A 20,076-nucleotide genomic window follows, 5' to 3' on the forward strand; every position below is an offset into this window, starting at 1 on the left:
TCCCGTTTTGCACCACGAAGAACATGATTAACTTGCCAATTATCTTTGATGGGATCTGGATGTCCTCCTTCCCTATGGGCATTTGAAATGATACTCAATTACTGACGTATGGTGGCAAATTTGATTTTTTTTCACATCACGCAAGTTCACAATATAGAGCAATGCGTCCTGTTGTGTCACTGGTACTGTATCAATAGCGATCAGATCACAAAAGTCAGTGTAACACTCGATTTGACTGCGTTGACCTGGTCGACTCTGCCCACCCTTGCATCTTGAGTCTCTGTACCAAGCATCTTAGCCTCCTCTGTAACTCGCCATACTCGTCCCCATCCGATGTTAATAAAATCACAACTCGTGTGTAGACAGATTTTCACATAAAAAAGGTAACAACTGGAGGCTAGGCAACAATGGTAAAACATTTGACACACATTTCCTTTCTCATGAATTCTTGAAATGGAATCGGCAATGAGGTTTTGATGTCCAGGAATATATTCAGCTCATAGAACAAAGTAATATGACGCCTGTAACCAGAATATGTATCTCAAATACTTCATTAAAAAGGTGGACTTGGAGGTCTGCTTATTGGCAATTGATCTGGCAGTTATGTTATCAGTCTTAACAATAACCACTTAATCAACGAAGTGGTGACACCATCTCATAACTGCTAATATAATTATCAAGGCTTCTTTACAGTTAATGTGCTGATCACAAACATATGGCATATCTGTAGCCCAATTGACATACATAAAGTCTCCCTCATAATAAGCACCTCCACCCTTTAGACATGCACCAGTATGTAAAGTCCTAACAGGTCTAGAGTCAAGAAAATGTGTGGTGCCATTGAAAGTCTATAGGAAAGATAGCTACCAATTCACATCTTCATGGAAGTCAGCGTTCAATTGCAATTTATCTTCCTGGGACTGCAGAGTATTCTTTAGATCAATAATTCTTCTAAAAAATGTTCTTCCTCTTTTTATAACCATGCTTTCCCAATTGAGCTTTCAAATTAAACTTTCCAACTGCTTTTTTGTTGAGCGTTTCCTATAATGGAATTCCAACAGCACTTATATAACATCTGTCACTTTGTTAAGTGGTGAGCTGGGCTAGCGAGCGAGATGCCTGTTCCCGAGCGAATAAGCGTTTACCGCGCACTCTGACCAAGGGGAGTAACTCTCGTTATATTAAAGAGTAAGCTATCAAGCTCCTCGCAGAGATAGCCCGTTCGCGGTGCTCTCTACCGAGAGTGTAACGAAGGTGTCACGCGCTAGGAAGGAGCTTGGTAAGCTATGGACAAAGGGAAGTAACTCTACCCCATCATCAAAATACCCGATGACGTTATTTGTGGAATTTTGTTGCAAGATCCATCGGCAAAACAATGCCATGTGACGTCAGCCGAGCAACAAGGTTGCTGGGGTCATCGAATGTGCATAAGCTCCTCTCAGTGATCTATCATTGTTCGTGAAATATGTTCCGACAGTACATACGCACGCGTTTTAGTTACGTAATGGATGGTTCACGTGTACCAAGAACATGTAAGTAAAACAGTTCAGGGGGGTCTCAATTACCGAAAAGTTGAACCGAAACGTGTTGTGCAGCATAGTGGCACTTCTAACCCTCGTGATGTTGTTAACCTCTTTGAAACGTACTTTAAATACATTCCTAAAACGGGCCCTCTCTACCGTCGACCTCTTTCAGGGGACAACGAGACGCCGAAATATTCTCAACAACCGATCGGTGTGAACGCGTTGGCTAAGTATTTGCCTACTATGATAAGTAAAGCGGGCATTGAGACAGGGAACAGAAAGGTAACGAATCACTCCGCCAGAGTGTACTGCTGTTCATCAATGTATCAGCAGGGATTTGAGGAGCAGCAAGTCATGGCCAGAAGCGGTCATCGCAGCAACGTAGTGAGAGATTATAAGAGACCCTCCAAAGGCAACTGCAGGATATTTCTTATGCTTTGCAACCCCCAAAGTGTACGAAGTCGTGCCCCTCCCCAACAACTTCACAGACCGACGTCAACAGTGAGAAAGAAAACAAACCAGACGCTTTGCAGGACAAAAGTGACAATATTTTAATTATCAAAGTTCCTACTTCTGTAAATATCATTGTCATTGAAAAAGACGGTAAAAAAATTCAGCTGTCACTGTAAAGTTACTGAAATAAAACATTGTTTTAATTTGTAGCGTGGTTTCTTGTTAATTTATTAATTGGATATTTACAATTGTAGCGTGAGTTGTGTATTTCTTTAACCACGTGTTTTGCCTTCACCAAAACACGTGGTAACTCGTGAGTATAAACAAACTACGTCAGAGTGATTCAGCCAATCAGACGGTTAGTTTCCCCACCAATACCAATCACGTGGTTTGCCGTGAACCAAGTCACACCATGGGATTTGGTGTTGGCGAAAACTAGCCATCTGATTGGCTGAAACACTTTGTGCATGCGCTAAAGTTGTATGTTTATTAATTATTGTTTAGAAATTACCAAATATGTACAACAATGATTACTACCGTATGACATCACTGACGGTGACCGTCTTCTACAAAATGGCGTGTTCACTGACAACAGAGGAGGGTTTTCTTTGATTGAGGGTTAGAACATACATAAATGTGTCATGTAAGTAATCAGAAACAATTCGACAATCTGCCTACTGTTATTTGTTTTTATGTTTTTGTAATACCTGTAATTGAAACACAGTAGTTTTAAACTAGCTAGTGTATAATATTATGATAGGCCAACAGATGTCCGGTTTTGTTATGTGATTAGTAGCAGGTAGGCGCAATCACGTGCTGTTATATAACATGCGACAGTCTTGAATAAACGACCGGTCAAGTGGCAGAATCGTCTCCCTACAAATCGTATGTCGTTCCTCCCTGAGAACCCAGCATTTTGGCGACGAGGATGGGATCCAAGGTAGCTATGAAGTATATGGAAAGGAATTATGGTATGGTTATCTGGCTGTTTGATGGTATTTTGACGGTGTGTTCGTTGCGACGAGTCTGTTAGCCCAGAGCACGTGGTCTGATGACCTATGTTTTCACCCGTCAGTGTGAAGTAGGAGAAGCGGTATAGATGAACATTGACTTTTGTTTCGCTCTTCTTGAAATGTTATAACCGTCACCATCTTCAGCTCAGAGATTGGCCACCACGGGTTTGGTCTGTGGATTGTTTGAATTTAGGTTAATCCAAAGAAGTCGACATGGGATGAATGGTGTGAGATATTGACACGTTTTCGTGGCAAACGGAATTACAGACGAAGACAAGCAGAAAAGCATACTGTTAGCGTCATGTTGAACTGATACTTACCAGTTGATATGAGCATTGGTTCAGCCCCTGAACCCTAGTGCGAAAACGTTTGACAAGCTGGTGGTTTTATTGAAAGAACATTTCATGCCGAAACAATCAGTAATTGTTCAGAGATTTAAATTCCATTCACGGAATAGGAAGGCTGGTGAAAGTGTAGCTGCTTATGTCGCGGAATTGAGAAAGTTGACTGACTGGTGTGATTTTGGAACGTCTTTACAGGCCATGTTCAGAGACAGGTTAGTGTGTGGTATTTGTGATGACAATATTCAGAAAAAAAGTTATTGTCAGAGACTGCTCTGACATTAAGTGGTGTATTGAGGCGGCAGGCAAGAATCTACAGGATCTTCACGATGATAAAACTTTGGGACATTAGGTACACAAGTTTCACAGCAAGCAATCGGCACATTGTACCAGAGACCACAGGCCTCATGTTGGACCTGGAAATAACAAACCTTGTTCTAAACTCACACGCGAAAGAAACGCAAGTGGTTTTAAGCAAATAGGTAACAAACACGGAACCATAAATTGATACGAGTTTTAGCATGTAGTGAAGCCTGATGGTGTTATCAATAATTTTGGTTGCATTTTGGAAGCCCCGAGTAAAAACGCAACATAAAAAACGAATCGCCAAAACGCACCATTTCAATGAATATGTGGGTATCATGCACCTATTTCTCGCGAAATCGAAAATGCACGAACTGTCACAAACTGTATTGGGTATAAAACTGTGGCCGATTCTTGGACCTACCACTCCTTGGTCAACAATGCCACACCTAACCCAAATTCAGAGAAACCAGGCTATCGGACGTATGGAAGCTGGAGAGTCTGTCCAAGTTGTTGCCGTCATTTCAACGTTAACATAACCACAATTTACCGTCTCCTGCATCGATACAATGCTACACGGACCACAGATGACCTTCCTCGGAGCGGTCGTCCTAGGGTCACCACACCTCGAAAAGATCGGCAGATTACCCGTCAACACCAGTGACATCCGTTCCTAACTGCAAGTGTGGCGGTCGGGTAGCCTAGTGGTTAAAGCGTTCGCTCGTCACGCAGAAGACCCGGGTTCGATTCCCGACATGGGTACAATATGTGAAGCCCATTTCTGGTGTCCCCCGCCGTGATATTGCTGGAATATTGCTAAAAGCGGCGTAAAACCATACTCACTCACTCACTCACTCCTAACTGCAAGTGAAAGTGCTCGACAGACCATAGGAACACATAGTCGACACATTACACTCTAAAAATTATTGTTTATATATTAAACACAAAATTAAACGCTTATTTGTCTCATCTTTTTAAACACTGTTTTGTGTTTATTATCTAAACACTGTTTATGTTATAAACAAGTGTTTACGAAGTAAACAATAGTTTAGTTTCTAAACGGTACTGGTGTTTACAATATAATCACCTAACGCTGTTTAACCAATGTCTCACCCTTTTAAACGCAAAAACGTGTTTACATTGCTACTTGTGTTTAGAAATTAAACATCTGGCGATTAAACACAAGTAAACAAGTACTGTCCAAGAATATGTAAATGTGTGAACATTTGATGTCCGTGTAATGCACAGACAGAGAGAGAGAGAGAGATCCTTGGACATTTAGAAACATTGTGGGCATTATCTATCTGTATAATATAATCAGACTAAAGACTGACAACACAAAGAAGATGTTTAGTAAGTAATGAGATTTATTCTTGACAGCATGTTTATATCATCTTTTGTAATATGACATACCTGGATGACACAAGCTCCTCTATTCACAACGAAAGATAATTGTATCATTATTGTGACAACAGAAATTGTGTTTTGCATGGTTATACTTTAACTCTGAATAGCCGAACTATTAAAACACACAATGTTGAACAATCAATATAACACTGAACGCTGTCAGTAAATCTAAGTCTGATGTCCAATGACACTGAATGCAAGGCCACAAATTAGTCAGAATGTGAGCAAACTGCACACACATTTTGGATTTCTGTTCAGTGAACACTTCACCCAAAATCAATGACTGTAAGAGGCCAAGAACCTTAATGTTATTCATTGGAATAGTACCATTATTGTGACAATAGGAATTGTGTTTTGCATAATTATACTTTAACTCTGAATAGCAAAACTATGTTAAACAAACAATATAACACTGAACGCTGTCAGTAAATCTAAGTCTGATGTCCCATGACACTGAATGCAATGGGCTTTAGAACTTCTGTTCTACAGGCCACAAATTAGTCAAAATGTAAGCAAACTGCACACACGTTTTGGATTTCTGTTCAGTGAACACTTCACCCAAAATCAATGACTGTAAGAGGCCAAGAACCTTAATGTTATTCATTGGAATAGTACCATTATTGTGACAATAGGAATTGTGTTTTGCATAATTATACTTTAACTCTGAATAGCAAAACTATGTTAAACAAACAATATAACACTGAACGCTGTCAGTAAATCTAAGTCTGATGTCCCATGACACTGAATGCAATGGGCTTTAGAACTTCTGTTCTACAGGCCACAAATTAGTCAAAATGTAAGCAAACTGCACACACGTTTTGGATTTCTGTTCAGTGAACACTTCACCCAAAATCAATGACTGTAAGAGGCCAAGAACCTTAATGTTATTCATTGGAATAGTACCATTATTGTGACAATAGGAATTGTGTTTTGCATAATTATACTTTAACTCTGAATAGCAAAACTATGTTAAACAAACAATATAACACTGAACGCTGTCAGTAAATCTAAGTCTGATGTCCCATGACACTGAATGCAATGGGCTTTAGAACTTCTGTTCTACAGGCCACAAATTAGTCAAAATGTGAGCAAACTGCAGATACTTTTTGGATTTCTGTTCAGTGAACACTTCACCCAAAACCAATTGCTGTAAGAGGCCAAGAAAAATCTGAGAATACTGTCTTGGATAGGATATCCAAGCAATATAGTACACTGCCAACAGGTGGAGCACTGACTTTCTGAATGTTGGACAAGAAGAGAGGTTTACATTATCAGCTTTGACAATGGCATGAGTAATTGCATCATCATTCACAAACACCATCAGACTTGGTGAATGTTCGTTAGACACTTTCTGTACAGCCTTGTCTACTTCGTCAGGTGAAAAATCCTGAAATAATCAAATAAACAATGTAAGACCCCAGTGAGACCGAATTGTATAGCATTAATTTTTTTAAAATGTATAAAATACTACGAGAGCAATGCTTCTCATTAATATGACGTTAAATATGACGGACACGGGTGGCCCAGTCGTCTCAAATTCGTCGTGCAGAGGTGCGTCCCTTGGCACACCAGAAACCTGTGATTGTGAGTTTGAATCCCAGTCCGCCCCGATTATGTTTCTACGTTTATCAGTATCGTGGGTCTCGTGGGTTTCCTCCTCCCAAATTTAGCTGACACGCCGCTATATAACTGGAATACTGTTCGAAGTGGCATTAAACCCAAATCACTCACTTAAATATGATTTGAAGGGTCACATACTGGACAATAGATGAAGTTTCTTACTTCGTGACTTCCGCGGTAGACTGTTAATATTGAAGCGGTTTTTCTACCCTTTCCTCTGTCATAGGCACTTTCCTTTTCCATGCACAGGAAGGATGAAATATCTGCCTCAAGTCCCTGTGAAAGGAGAACATATTAGTGTTCTCATTTAGATATTTCAACAACAAGACCACAAGCGTCATCACATGATAATAATCACTGCTAAGTTGTTCCATTAAATATCAGAAAGAAAGTATAACTAGAATGTGGCAATTCGAAAACATCATAGAGTTTTTGTTTTTGGAGATGCTGAGATATGAATTTTATTGGTACATGTAGGTCATCATCTTCCCGATGCAAGAGAGTTAACTGACTTTAAAAGTCCAGTTTCCTCCCTGAAGATGGTAGGTCATTAACTTTTTGAATATTACACTTCACTCTTTTGACATACCTCCTTTCCATCTCCCTTCTGTAGCGACCTGGTGATGTCAAACAAACAGTCAATGTTCTTCTGGGCACTGGTCCAGAGATCCTTGCCTTTAATGAGCTTCAGTTCAGCAAAGACCTGAAAAAGACTTTATTGCCTTTACCGTTAACAATACCGTGAACTGAACAGTCTTAACATATTTCTGTATTATTTTCAATCATACCTACTAATCAAAGACTTACAAATTTTAGGATGGTAACAGTACAGCCATTTCACACACTGTATAGAGTCTTTTCTTGTGTTACTTTCAAAGGGGTTTTTTCACTTTAAAACATGAAGCCTATTTCTTTTAACATTGAAATAGACAAACTTACAAAGATGGGATTGGTGAAACATGGATAACGGTCAGTTATTTGTTTGACACTTCCACTCTCCCGCTGGGCTTCTATCAACTCTCGTCTGTTGACGTAAGTTTCCTTTAATAGAATGTTAATATCTTTTGCCACCCTGAGAAGCCTCTCATCTTTGAGGTGTTTCTGTTCGATGTCTTCACTGAGTTTCCCAAGCTTTAGTAAATGCTGTTCCAGTTCCTCTTCTGGTATTTTTCGAAGCTTACTGCTCGGAGACCTAGTATCCTGTGCCAGACACAACGACTTTGCTGGTGATGGGTTAAAATCCCCAATGGTTTCATAGTTTGGCAAAAGGGATTTCCTATTTTCAGACCATCTGACATGGCGTATTCTACTTGAAAGGTCCTTTGCAAATGCTGACTGAAAACATAAAGTGTATAATGCATAAAACCACTTGTCAGTGTTGGTTGTCCCTGTAACAAAAAGTCTGTTTAGAAAGTAAATAAAATTATCATTCTTTTTTTCTTTTTCTTTTTTTTGGGTGGGGTGGGGTATTTAAGTATATGAACATACTTACCCATGGACGCGGTCCATTACGGCGAATCAAAGGGTATTGTCCATACATACTTCCACCAATAGTTTGATATTCGGATTGGTTAATCTTTCCGATATTTGGATATTGTACCAAATAGTAATAAGCTGCTTCACGAATACACTGGCTCCAAACAAGATGCGACTCCTTGTTGATAAGCTTCATCTGGATGTAGTCGCTAAACTTGGGTAAAGGTGTCCTTGGTGTGATACGGGTATTGGAAGATGGTGACAATGTCGGTACTTGAAGCACTGGAACATCTAAATCTAGGATTAGAAAGTGTTACATACGACATGAATATTGATAACTTCTTCAAACTTGTGAATAGAACAGCTGTCATGGATACAGTTCCTTAACACGCAGTAAATATCTGGGTTCAAACGCAGATAAGACTGAATAGAATAAACTTTGAAAATTTAAAAGTTGCCAAAATCAGGGAGACAATGATACTATTGTCAGGTAATTATTGCATGATTCCAATTTCAACACATTATATATTTTTTCAAAGAGTGATAAGACACGTTTGTAGTTGAAAACTCACCATTTTTGTGCTGGTCAATGTAAACCGAAATTTGCAATATCTCCTTACATACTTTACCTTTGAGTGAGGGATTTTCAGCGCAATCGTCTGTTGAACCTGCACAGGAAGGCACGACATCTTCCTTACGCCACTCTTCTGCTGCATAATGAGTAACAGAGTTACAGATAGTTTCATTGTCACACATGTAATATTTTCTAAAAATATATATTTGGTAACTGACATTATCTGCACTTGTAGTCTATACAATGACCAGTTACTGCTATAAGTGTCAAATTATTGACTCATAACAGCCTGCATTTTTAAATGAATGTACATTAGGAAGGTTCTATGCAAATCATTCGACAATTAAACTGTTGGGATAAGCCCTGTACACAAGGAACAGGATCCCTATGATTTTGAGGAATGTACTTCCCCATTAACCTTTTGTTTACCTTCACCCAGAATCATTATCTTGTCCTTCAGAGAAAGCACTGCAAGAACCTCTTCATCCTTGATCTCAGCTCCATTTTCTTCAAGAGCCAACTTTTTTGCTTTGCATCCTAATTTGTCGCCTGATACAAAAAGAAATTGATGAATAAACTTTATTCCATTTTGATTCAGTGGACAAATTGAAATTATATATACCTACTTTACTGTATGAATATACTTTGGCACAAGCATGCCTCAAAACATGTATATCAATGAAATAGAATCGGAGGCATATGTGTCAGTGTACTTTATTTATGTGTGATATCCTCATGTTACTAATATCTGAGTTACATATTACACACTTACTTAATGGCAGCTGACAGTATGAGAGGGTACAGTTATATTTGTAGAATTACAATTGTGATGATAATATGTGCAACTTACCGGCCATTTTTATCTCTTCAAGAGATCCTCCAACCACAAGTTTGCTGATATCCCGAGAAGAGTTGCATATGGTATATGCTGGCATACTGGAATGTGTCTGCCCTATAGATATCTATTCCAGTTGAAGTAATATTTTGTGTACAATGAGACAATGTACATTACACAAAACTACTCTAATTGTGAATATATCTACCTTAGACATGAACAAAATCCACATATTGTTTACTGAACATGTTTTGTCTTATCTAATCAATTGTGATTCTCAACTTGCTTCCCATTAATGTAAATGTCAATATAATTGTATCTTTTACAAACTGCTGCATGTACTGGACAGTTTGTCGTGTATGAATGTATGTATGTAGACCTGTTCTTTCACACATCAGAAGGAAGCAAACGAACCAAAGAAACATGTTAAGAACAAGGTAACCCGACAAGACAAAACTTGCATCGAAAATCCAACAAGCTCTTGATCGTATGCATGATGAATGAGTATATTTAACACAAACTGGCTAACAACCAACTATTTTATACAAATCTGACAGCAACATTAAACTGCAGCGGTGCTTGTGATGTCATTACAGCAACTTAATGACGTCAAAATAGCAAAACCAAATAGCCCTATAAAAGAGAGGAGATTTCATAGAAGTGGGTACACTTATTTGCGATAAACATGCTTTCACCAATAAAGCGGACAGACTGGGGCCACGGGAATTGCAGTGCCTTGAAAGCAACAACCATTTGATTTCCTGTAGAACGAACACAGTCAGATAGGACATGCGAATTGTAGTACAGAATTTCGAGCCTTTGCAAGAGAAAGTATTTTTCATTTTGAGACACAAAAATGTACTCTATAGTTCCAAAGTCCGGGGTGTCGTTGTCGTAGTCATGAACTATGACACATCCTCTACGAAAAGTCATACAATGTATATCAGCCTGTTGACACTTGTATACCATCTCTGCGCCATAGAATATATCTCTGAGTGCCTTCGTACGTTGGCATGCCATCTCCAACTGTGGCCATTGTTTCTTTAGGAGCACCCGATCGCCTTTGCCAACATTATCTCCCACGTACAGGAAATTGTTAGTAGGGTGACCTAGAAACCCAAGTTGCATGTATGACATCATTACCTGGTGTTTTTTCATAAGAGTCAGTAAGACATTCTTAAAACATCTCAGCTTTAGGTTCTTAAAGAAAGCATTCTTAGCTTCAAAACGCATACACCATTGACTTCTTCCTGGTCCGAACATTTTCATCTGATAAGGTAGGTGTACCAAGAAGTGGAATTTGGGGAGGAAAGATGCTTTGGGATATTGTTGAATGAACATAGAATGATGTTCAAATATGAGCTGTTCTAATCTGGCAATTGCATTCAATTGCATTCAAGCTTGTTACGATGTGTGTTATTGTAAAAAGGCTCAAGAGACAATGCCATTTCATATCTTGGGTGGGTACCTGTGGGCCAATGACAAACGGTAATATTGAGCACAACGTAAGCACCGCTGATGCAGTTTGCTTAAGTTTTGTTTCAATAAACACATCTTTGTGAAACAATGTTTCTGGCTTCTCTGTGTCGAGATAGGTGTATGGAAATGATTGGATTTTCATATTTAGCCATTTCAAAGAGAAATACTTTTTCACAGCTATTGCATGATGCAAAAACAGCTGCAATTCGTACTTCACCACACCTTCCAAAAACAAGTGCATAGGATCATGGACGAGGGTTTGTACCAAAGGATGATTAGGAATAGTACAAAGACAGCTTCTCTGATTGATACCCCAATGTTTGCTCCAATATCGTTTTGTTTCTTTAGATGGCAAAGTTTCTAAATCCCGGCACCTTTCTAAATATCTTTGTAAATTTCTTGGCTCAAAAGCTGAATGCAAGAAGGATTTTGACATATTTTTAGTGGTGGTCTCGCATGAACGACAGGGCTTTTCAGCAAAAGACACACCCTCTTTAAACCCGCCTAGCCAGTTTGCTGCAGGAGTATCTGCTTGAATAATCACTAATGATCCTTCAATGTTGTGAACAGATCCATTTATTCTCATTTCAATACCCCCATTTTCAAGTTTGGTGACACACTCAAGAAAATCTCTGAGGAGTTTTCCTGGTCCAAATTTGCGCAGATGCACTGTTTTCCCCATGCCAGCTAACCAAATGGTATGCAGTTTTGAACGGAATTGTGGTGGAATATTTCCCAGTGAAAAGTAGAAAACTGTAATTTTGTGTTTTTTCACATGCGTTCCAATAGGATTTGTAATTTCAATGTCATCAGTGTTCAACATAATCTGCAATGCATTCAATTTTTGACTAAGCAATGGGTATTCTTTGAAGAATATGCAATCACATATGTCAAACATCACGTCTGAAGTAGACATGTGTGATTGTTGTTGCCATTTCCAAATTTCTGGTAATTCAAGCAGTGATTGTAGTTGCTTTTCAAAAGGAATGATGTAGCCATATCTTGGTTCTCGTAACACCCTGCATCGTTTCACTGATGTAGTAGTACCTAAATAGACCTTTACAGGGGCTATCAATCTGCAATGTTCTCTATAGGTTTTTTCCGTTCTGTGCTGATTTGCTAATGCCTCAAAATGCATGTCATTTTCAATATTATCTAAGAGTTTGTCATTGAGGCCATGCTGAACTAAACATTCTTTAGCCTTCTCCATAATGAGCTTGTAATTCTCTTCCAACAGGTGGCATGTCTCGCCAATGATGGCATCAACTGCTCTGTTTGACAAACTATGTTTTGCCTGTAAGGACATTACAAAATTGAGTTCTGTGTAACTTTTGTGTGATAGAGTTGGAAGTGAAGAAAGTGTGTCTGGCTCAGGTAACATGGTCTCTAATCCAGTATCGTTGCCATCAAGATCCTGCATTTGATTCTGTGAATGCTTTCTGAAAACATGTTTGTGGAATGCTGTAATACTCTTTGTCGTGTAACAACAACCATTCCATGTACATGGCACTAAAAAGTGTGGGTCATTCTTGTGGTTTCGTATGATGTGGTTCAAATATTGCCTGTGGTTGTTACTATGAAAATAACACATAGAGCAGTCCATGTCGAGACAAAGGTTGACGGGATTAAGACACTTTGAGCATGATGTGATATTACTATACCCGAGAAGAATAACTGGGAACATGAAATAAAACAATCTCAGGCTGATAGCAGGAGGCCCAGCCGTTTGGAGACCTAAATTAGTGACCTTCCCCATAGACTCTCACTAGGCCTAGATTAGGTGATTAAAAAGTCTAAAATGACCAGACCATATCATGAACAACATTGTGCCTATCAAAATGAAGTTGTTAGTCTTACTTGTGGTGTTGTTCTACATCAAAAATAGAGATTTACTAAACACCGTTGCCAGACGTGTCTCCGATGCAAAATGGCGTACAAATATGACGACATAAATAATGATGTCATATGTCACGTTCCTACCCAGAGATCATTGTGGTAAATGCTCGAAGTGTTGTCATATGCATTCAAATGATATCGGGAAATTCCGACACAGTGTGTATTGACCCGAATGCGGGTTGTATTTTCAACACAGTATGTTTAGACTGCGAATGGTAAATCTAAACACCTGTGTTTAACATTGGCCAGTTTCATGTTTTAATTTAACTTTAAATCATACCAGGCATGAAGGAATAAGTCTTTAGACATCTTACAGGTGATAGTAAAACTCCGCGAACAACTTTTTGACATGTAAGTTTTACACTGAACAGCAAAACTACGACACTGAACAGATAAATCAGTTTTATAACATGGTGTGTCATCAAAAAGTTAAAATATTGAGTCCAAACACATGTTACGTGGCAGACTCTACATTATATATGTTTCAGTAGTTTCTTACACTGCAAGTTAGCAGTGTTTAAAACTTAAACGCTCAGGTATTAACGGCTATGTGCGATCTAACTATACGCATGTCGTATAGTTATTATGCAGTGTAGTGTTTAAAATGTAACACGAAATGTATAAAATATTAACACTCTAGACACAGATTTTTTACAGTGTAGCTGGGACACTGTGATCCGACGTCTTCGTTCCAACAACCTCAGATGTCGCCGACCAGCACGTCATCCTGTTCTCCAACCACGACATTGACAAGCACGACTTCAGTGGGCACAGGGTCATCACAATTGGCATCATCGTGAGTGGAGGCGTGTCATCTTCTCTGATGAAAGTCGTTTTTGTGTCTCCCATGCAGACGGAAGAGTCAGAATTTGGCGGCATCGAGGTGATCGTTTTGCTGACAGAAACGTTGTGGAAAGGGATCCATGTGATGGACCTAGCGTCATAATATGGGCAGGGATTGGACTTAATGCGAAACTTGGACCCATGTGCTTTCTGAATAGTGGTCAAGATTGGGGACACGGCGTCACTGCTCAGCGGTATATCGACCAAGTGATCAGACCCCACGTTGTTTCATTTTTTGCCCAACATCAACAACACATTTTCCAGCTGGACAACGCTCGTCCCCATGTTGCCAAAGCTTCCATGGCCTTTCTGCAACAACACAACATCCGTGTTCTACCGTGGCCAGCCCTCAGCCCTGATCTGAACCCCATCAAACACTTGTGGGATGAGGTTCAAAGGCGTCTGCACAATGTGCGCCCAGTCCCTACAACTGCCGATGAACTACGCACAGCTGCTCTGGATGTGTGCAGGAGGATCCCTAGGGCCTTCACAAATCGTCTGATCCACTCAATGTACAGGAGATGTGTGGCAGTGATCAATGCTAATGGTGGTCACACCAGGTATTGACTGACATTTTGGGTATTGAACCGAAACTGTGTAAGCCCTTAACATTTGAAGAATTTTTTTTATGTCATCTGCCTTTTAATCCATTAAACTGTATTCAGTCAATTTTTTGTCAATCTTGCCCGATTAGTATTTCTTGTCTTTACTGTTGAAAATAAATAACATGTATACTGCTTACTCAACTTGCGTTTCTTTTGCTTGTGAGTATAGATGTGGAAAAACTGCCCATGCTCCACATGTGTGTCATATTAGTGTGGAAAACGTGGCCATATTGTGAGAGTCTGGAGGTCAGAAGACTCAATTCCCCCCAAAAAGAATTCAAAGGCTAAATTCAAGGGAAGACAGAAAGTGAATGCTGTAGTGAGTGATGTGAACTCTCTTGGCCCATGTGAGAACAGTGCTAGTGTGGAAGACTTGTTTGAGAACTCTCTATTTCATGTTAGCACTCAGCCTTCAGCTAAAAGTGACCCTTACTACCCAAACCCCTACTTCATTACACACTTAGTGGCACAAGCCAAAACTCTCCCTGTCAGCATCCCCCTCTCACTGAATCTGATACTCTTTAGCCATGATCTTATCAGTAGCTTCCCTACTCTAGTGAAGCAGGCATGGGCAAGCTGGTCCAAGTTTGTTTACTTTGGGGCACTGATGGCATGGGCCAGCTTGACACTCAAGGATTGAAACATAACACTCCAAGACAAAACAGTGAAACTACAGTGACCAAATCAACTCTTTGAAAAAAAGGTTTGGAGGTAACAACTAATAAAGTGTCTATTCACTGGAAACTGTCATCCCTTAACCACTATTTGAATTATGTTCAATATGGTAAGCATTTATATATACTCTTCAAAAAAAGAAACTTGACATAGATGTAAAACCACTTTTTGCCAAATATCTAAAATAATTACATTAAATGAGAACCAAATAAGTCAAACAGAAAGATGATGTGTCTATAATTCGCAAAAAACATGCAAGCACATAAACATAGCGTTTGGGGATCAATTTTACAGCTTAATCCAAACGCAACCGCCTGTAAAAAAAGTGCAGCACAGGATCCTGCATTTAGGCATGCAGGCCCCCCTGCTGAATGGGTATAAAAATCCACATCAACGGCTGTTCATACAGTCCTTATAACGGCAGTAGAGGTGGTTACAGAATGCCAAGACTGAATGCAGCTCAACGGAACAACGCCATTTGGAGATTACAAGCTGGAGCAACTCAGCAAGAAGTGGCCAGGCACTTTGGCGTATCCAGACAGACAATCTCCACACTGTGGACCCGATTCAACAACACCAACAGAGTTGACGACAGACCAAGGTCAGGAAAACCAAGGGTGACAACCCAAGCACAAGATCGATACATCCGGCTGCGACACCTCCGAGACCACACTACCACAGCCACGCCTACAACCACACAGATCCCTGGGGTACGCAGAATTTCAGATCAAACGGTACGCAACAGACTGAGGGAGGCTGGACATTTTGCACGAAGACCTGTTCGACGTCATGTATTGACCCCACGTCATCTGGCGGACCATCTGCTTTGGTGCCAACAGAGGGTTAGATGGGCACGTGCAAGGTGGCGAAATGTTTACTGTTTACTGGCGAGTCCCTATTTAGAAATAGGGGTGACTTTGGTATTTACATGAAACTAAAACTCACATGAAACTATTCCTATATACATATATCCTATTTTGTATACTGAACCGAATTAAAAACTTCACACTCCTAAAATTTTAAGTTTGACCAGTTATCATTGTGGGCCCTTATTGTGTATTTAAACAGTAATGGCCACGTATTGTCTTCAGATAACACCCGTTTTTTTGCAGGTGAATCGATCAAAATCATGTGCACAGCACTATAGTGGCAAAAGTGGTTTTTCACGTGCAACTGGTCATGTGGCCATAATACCGCACGTGTTTTCAGCCATACTTGTTAGCAGTCATTAACAAAAAAAGAAAAACACAAGAAAACAAAAGTCTCTACGGCCATTTGTCATGCCACGCCTTTCAAATGTGCAACGTGAACGTGCCATCAGCATGTTGCAGACGGGAACGTCCGTAGCTAAAGTCGCAAGGACGATGGGTTGTAGTCGACGGACTGTTTATGATTTACAGACGCGTCTACAGCAAACGGGTACAACCGCTGATCGCCCTCGGCCAGGTCGACCACGTGTGACGTCACATGCAGAGGATCGTCAGATTGTCTTACGTCACCTCCGTAACCGATTTTTGACGGCTACATCAACCAGAAATGAACTGTTTAGGGGTAGACTGAGTGCGCAAACAGTCTGAGAACTGCTCACCTTAAAGCACGGCGGCCATACTGCGGGCCGATTCTGACTCAATTACACAGACGTCAACGTCAATTGTGGGCACAGCGACACTTACGATGGACTCAAGAGGAATTGGAATCAGGTCGTCTTCAGTGATGAATCCCGATTTAATCTTCGATTTGCTGATGGTAGGGCGAGGGTGTGGAGGCGCCGCCATGAACGTTACGCCCAGTGTTGTGTACAGGAAGTTGACAGATTTCGAGGCGGAAGTGTCATGGTGTCGGGTGCTTTCTGTGGCAATGCACGTTCCCGGCTTCTTGTCATCCGTGGCAACCTCAACGCTGCTGCTTACTGCGACCAGGAACTGGCACCAGAACTTCCGCCTTTTATGGCAGCACATGGACCAGGTTTGATCTTCCAACACGATAATGCCAGACCCCACACAGCAATTTTGACAAGGAATTTCCTTCAGAATGCGGGAGTCAACGTCATGGACTGGCCATCAAGGTCTCCCGACCTCAATCCCATCGAACACGTCTGGGATGCTCTTGTCAGAAGTCTGCGCACTCTCCAGAACCAACCACAGATTTGCAAGATCTTGGCACCATTTTTCAGGAACAATGGCGTCGTCTTCCCAATCATGTGTTCACAAGCATCACAAGGTCCATGCGGAGGCGTTGTGTGGCAGTTGTCAACGCACATGGTGGCCATACACGCTACTGAACTTGTGTGCCATCTGATTCTCTTGCTTGGGACTTATGATTTAAACTGTTGATGTTATTACCGAATACCGTAGGTGCTTGGAACAAATTATGGTTACCACCGTTATTAAAATCCTTCTTTGGACATTAATGATTAAAAATTACCTTCTCTGATACATTTGTCCGTTGTATATCATATATGAGATTACTTTTATAAATGTGAAGTTTTTAATTTAACTCAGTATAGTTTGTTTAAACTGAACTTCACGCATCTACACGAATGTCACCAGAAGACCACGTGCACCACATGTACTGGGCAGTAACATGATGTACATTGCACCTGCAGGTTTATGAACACGTTTATAGCTCTTTAAAGCTATTTCTTATTAGGTCAAATGTTGAATCCAGTTGGTATATACTGTTTCTGCTTCATATAAAAAAACCACTTGACTTGTTAATTATGAACATTTGTTTTAATTATTCATCAATGTCTACTGTACTTTTGATATTTTCGTACACAACTAACTTGATAAATGTTTCATGGCAAAGAGTTATACTTTGTTATATGTCTTGCCTGCTTTTGAAAGCATTAATAAGGCCATGGTGTTACGCACAATACATGTAAATTTAAATGGGTTATCTATAAGCTGACCAGTATATGTTTTTAGTCAGCAGAACATTTAAATGTTTCGAAAGTAGTTGAAAATAACCAAATATCAATATTTTAAAAGCAGACAATTATATTCTGGACTCACATACATATCGTCTGCTACAGAAGAGCTTGTGGTCACAAATCAGCTGTGACACACCAGGGAGCTGGCAAGAGGACCCCTGCTGATAGCGGGAGTTTTGGGGGGACTGGAATGCAGTTAGCTGTTCCTCACTTTGAGGATTTCAGAGACCCTTATTCCACTAAGTGTACAGTGGATGTTAATGACACACCAATGACGTTTGAGGTTGACACGGGATGCCTAGTGAATGAATTGTGAATGAGCAGATGACTCAAAGTATTGGTCTTCGGTCATCAATGTTGTACACATCACAAGTACCCCTTGGGGAAGTTATGCAGGACAGGCAGTTGATTTGATTTGTTACTATTGTGGAAGTTGATTTGATTTGTTTCTACTGTTGAAGTATCTCACCAGGATATATCTTACTCCTTACCGATTTCCCTAGCCAAGGTTTATGGTTCCAATCTTCTAGGTCGTACATGGGTACAACCTTTGAACTTTGACCTGAGGGATGTTTCAGTGAACCTGATGAAATCTACAGATTTGACACTTCATGATGTTCTTAAACGACACTCGACTGTTTTGGGGGAAGGTCTTGGAACACTTAAGGGTTTCAAAGCTCACATCAGAAGTTTTTTAAACCTAGATCTGTGCCATATGCATTACGTCAGAAGATAGAAGTTGAACTTGAGTGCTTGTTGAGTGAAGGCATTATTGAGCCAGTCAAGCATTCTGAGTTGGCGTGTCCCATTGTGCCAGTCCTTAAACCTGATTCTTCTGTCAGGATTTGTGGAGATTTTAAACTGACAGTGAATTAGTTTTCAAAATTTGAGCAATATCCAATTCCGACATTGGATTTGTGCACGAAGCTATCTGAAGGACAAAAGTCCACGAAACTTGACATGAGTCATGGGTATCAACAGTTAGTCTTGGATGAAGAATCGCGAAAGTATGTCATGATTTACAATCACAAAGGACTCTTTAAGTACACAAGATTGACATTTCAAGTATCTTCGGCACCTGCTATCTTTCAATGGATGATTGAAAGTATTCTACAGGGACTGATTACTCAGCGGGTTATCTCGACGATATCATAAACTCTGGAATTGACGACAGTGAGCAGCTTTGTATTCTGGATGAAGTACTTAATCGATTGACAAAAGCAGGATTACGTTTGAGAAGAAATAAGTGTGTCTTTATGGCTGATGAAGTTGAATATCTTGGCTATAGACTGGACAGCGAAGATTTGCATCCAGTAGAGTAAAAGATTGCTGCAATTCAGGAAGCTAATGTCCCTGAAAATGTGAAGGAATTGAGAGCTAATCTTGGTATTCTGAACTACTACCAAAGATTTATTCCAAATCTGCCGGACACTCTCTCCACCGATCATCGGCCCTGTTGTTCTACCGTTTTTGCATCGTCATGGCCGAGGCATTACCTTTCAACATGACAACGCCCGGCCTTCGACGTCAACCATGTGTTCCACAGACACTCCAGGGCCCCGTTCCACAAAGCGATATTAGCGCTAAGATGATCGTAACTCCCATATTTTAACATAGGCTTACGATGATCGTAGCGCTAAGATCGCTTTGTGGAACGGGGCCCAGGAACTTCGAAACATGCTCCAGCAGATATGGACAGATATCCCACAGGACTTTGAACGACGCCTGGTCCATTCCATGAGACGAAGATGTGATGCTTGCATCGCAACCAGAGGTGGACACACACGCTATTGATTTGTAAATTTTGACATTTTGGCATGTTCATGTTTTTTTAATGAAATCACACATTTTCTGAAGTCAGAATGGCAAATTAAACCATTTGAACACTTACGGGAGTCTTTTTATCTGTTGCAAACCGAAATTGTTTCAGATTTGGTAAAAAACATAACTTTGCATTAAATCTTATTCAATGTCACAGGAACTTTTGTTGTATAAAAACTGCTCAGGTAAATACCCAATGAAGTTTTTTCAGCACGGGTTCAAATTCAGCTAATTTCCGAAACACAATTGTTGTGCATGACTGCGTCAGTCATGGCGTCAA

General features: G+C 40.2%; 1 protein-coding gene across 1 annotated transcript; it reads right to left on the reverse strand.

Moving 5' to 3' along the window:
- Positions 1-5,208: 5,208 nt before the first annotated feature.
- On the reverse strand, positions 5,209-8,582 carry LOC124118578. Its single transcript, XM_046480764.2, has 6 exons — positions 8,153-8,582; positions 7,600-7,995; positions 7,250-7,363; positions 6,823-6,936; positions 6,276-6,427; positions 5,209-5,230 (listed from the first exon to the last, which is right to left on the reverse strand). The coding sequence occupies exons 1-6, from the start codon at positions 8,330-8,332 to the stop codon at positions 5,209-5,211; spliced, it is 978 nt and encodes a 325-aa protein (XP_046336720.2). The 5' UTR covers positions 8,333-8,582.
- Between the last annotated feature and the right edge of the window lie 11,494 nt (positions 8,583-20,076).

This window comes from Haliotis rufescens, unplaced genomic scaffold (genome assembly GCF_023055435.1).
Source record: "Haliotis rufescens isolate VD_foot unplaced genomic scaffold, xgHalRufe1.0.p SCAF_2, whole genome shotgun sequence".
Lineage (NCBI taxonomy): Eukaryota > Metazoa > Mollusca > Gastropoda > Lepetellida > Haliotidae > Haliotis > Haliotis rufescens.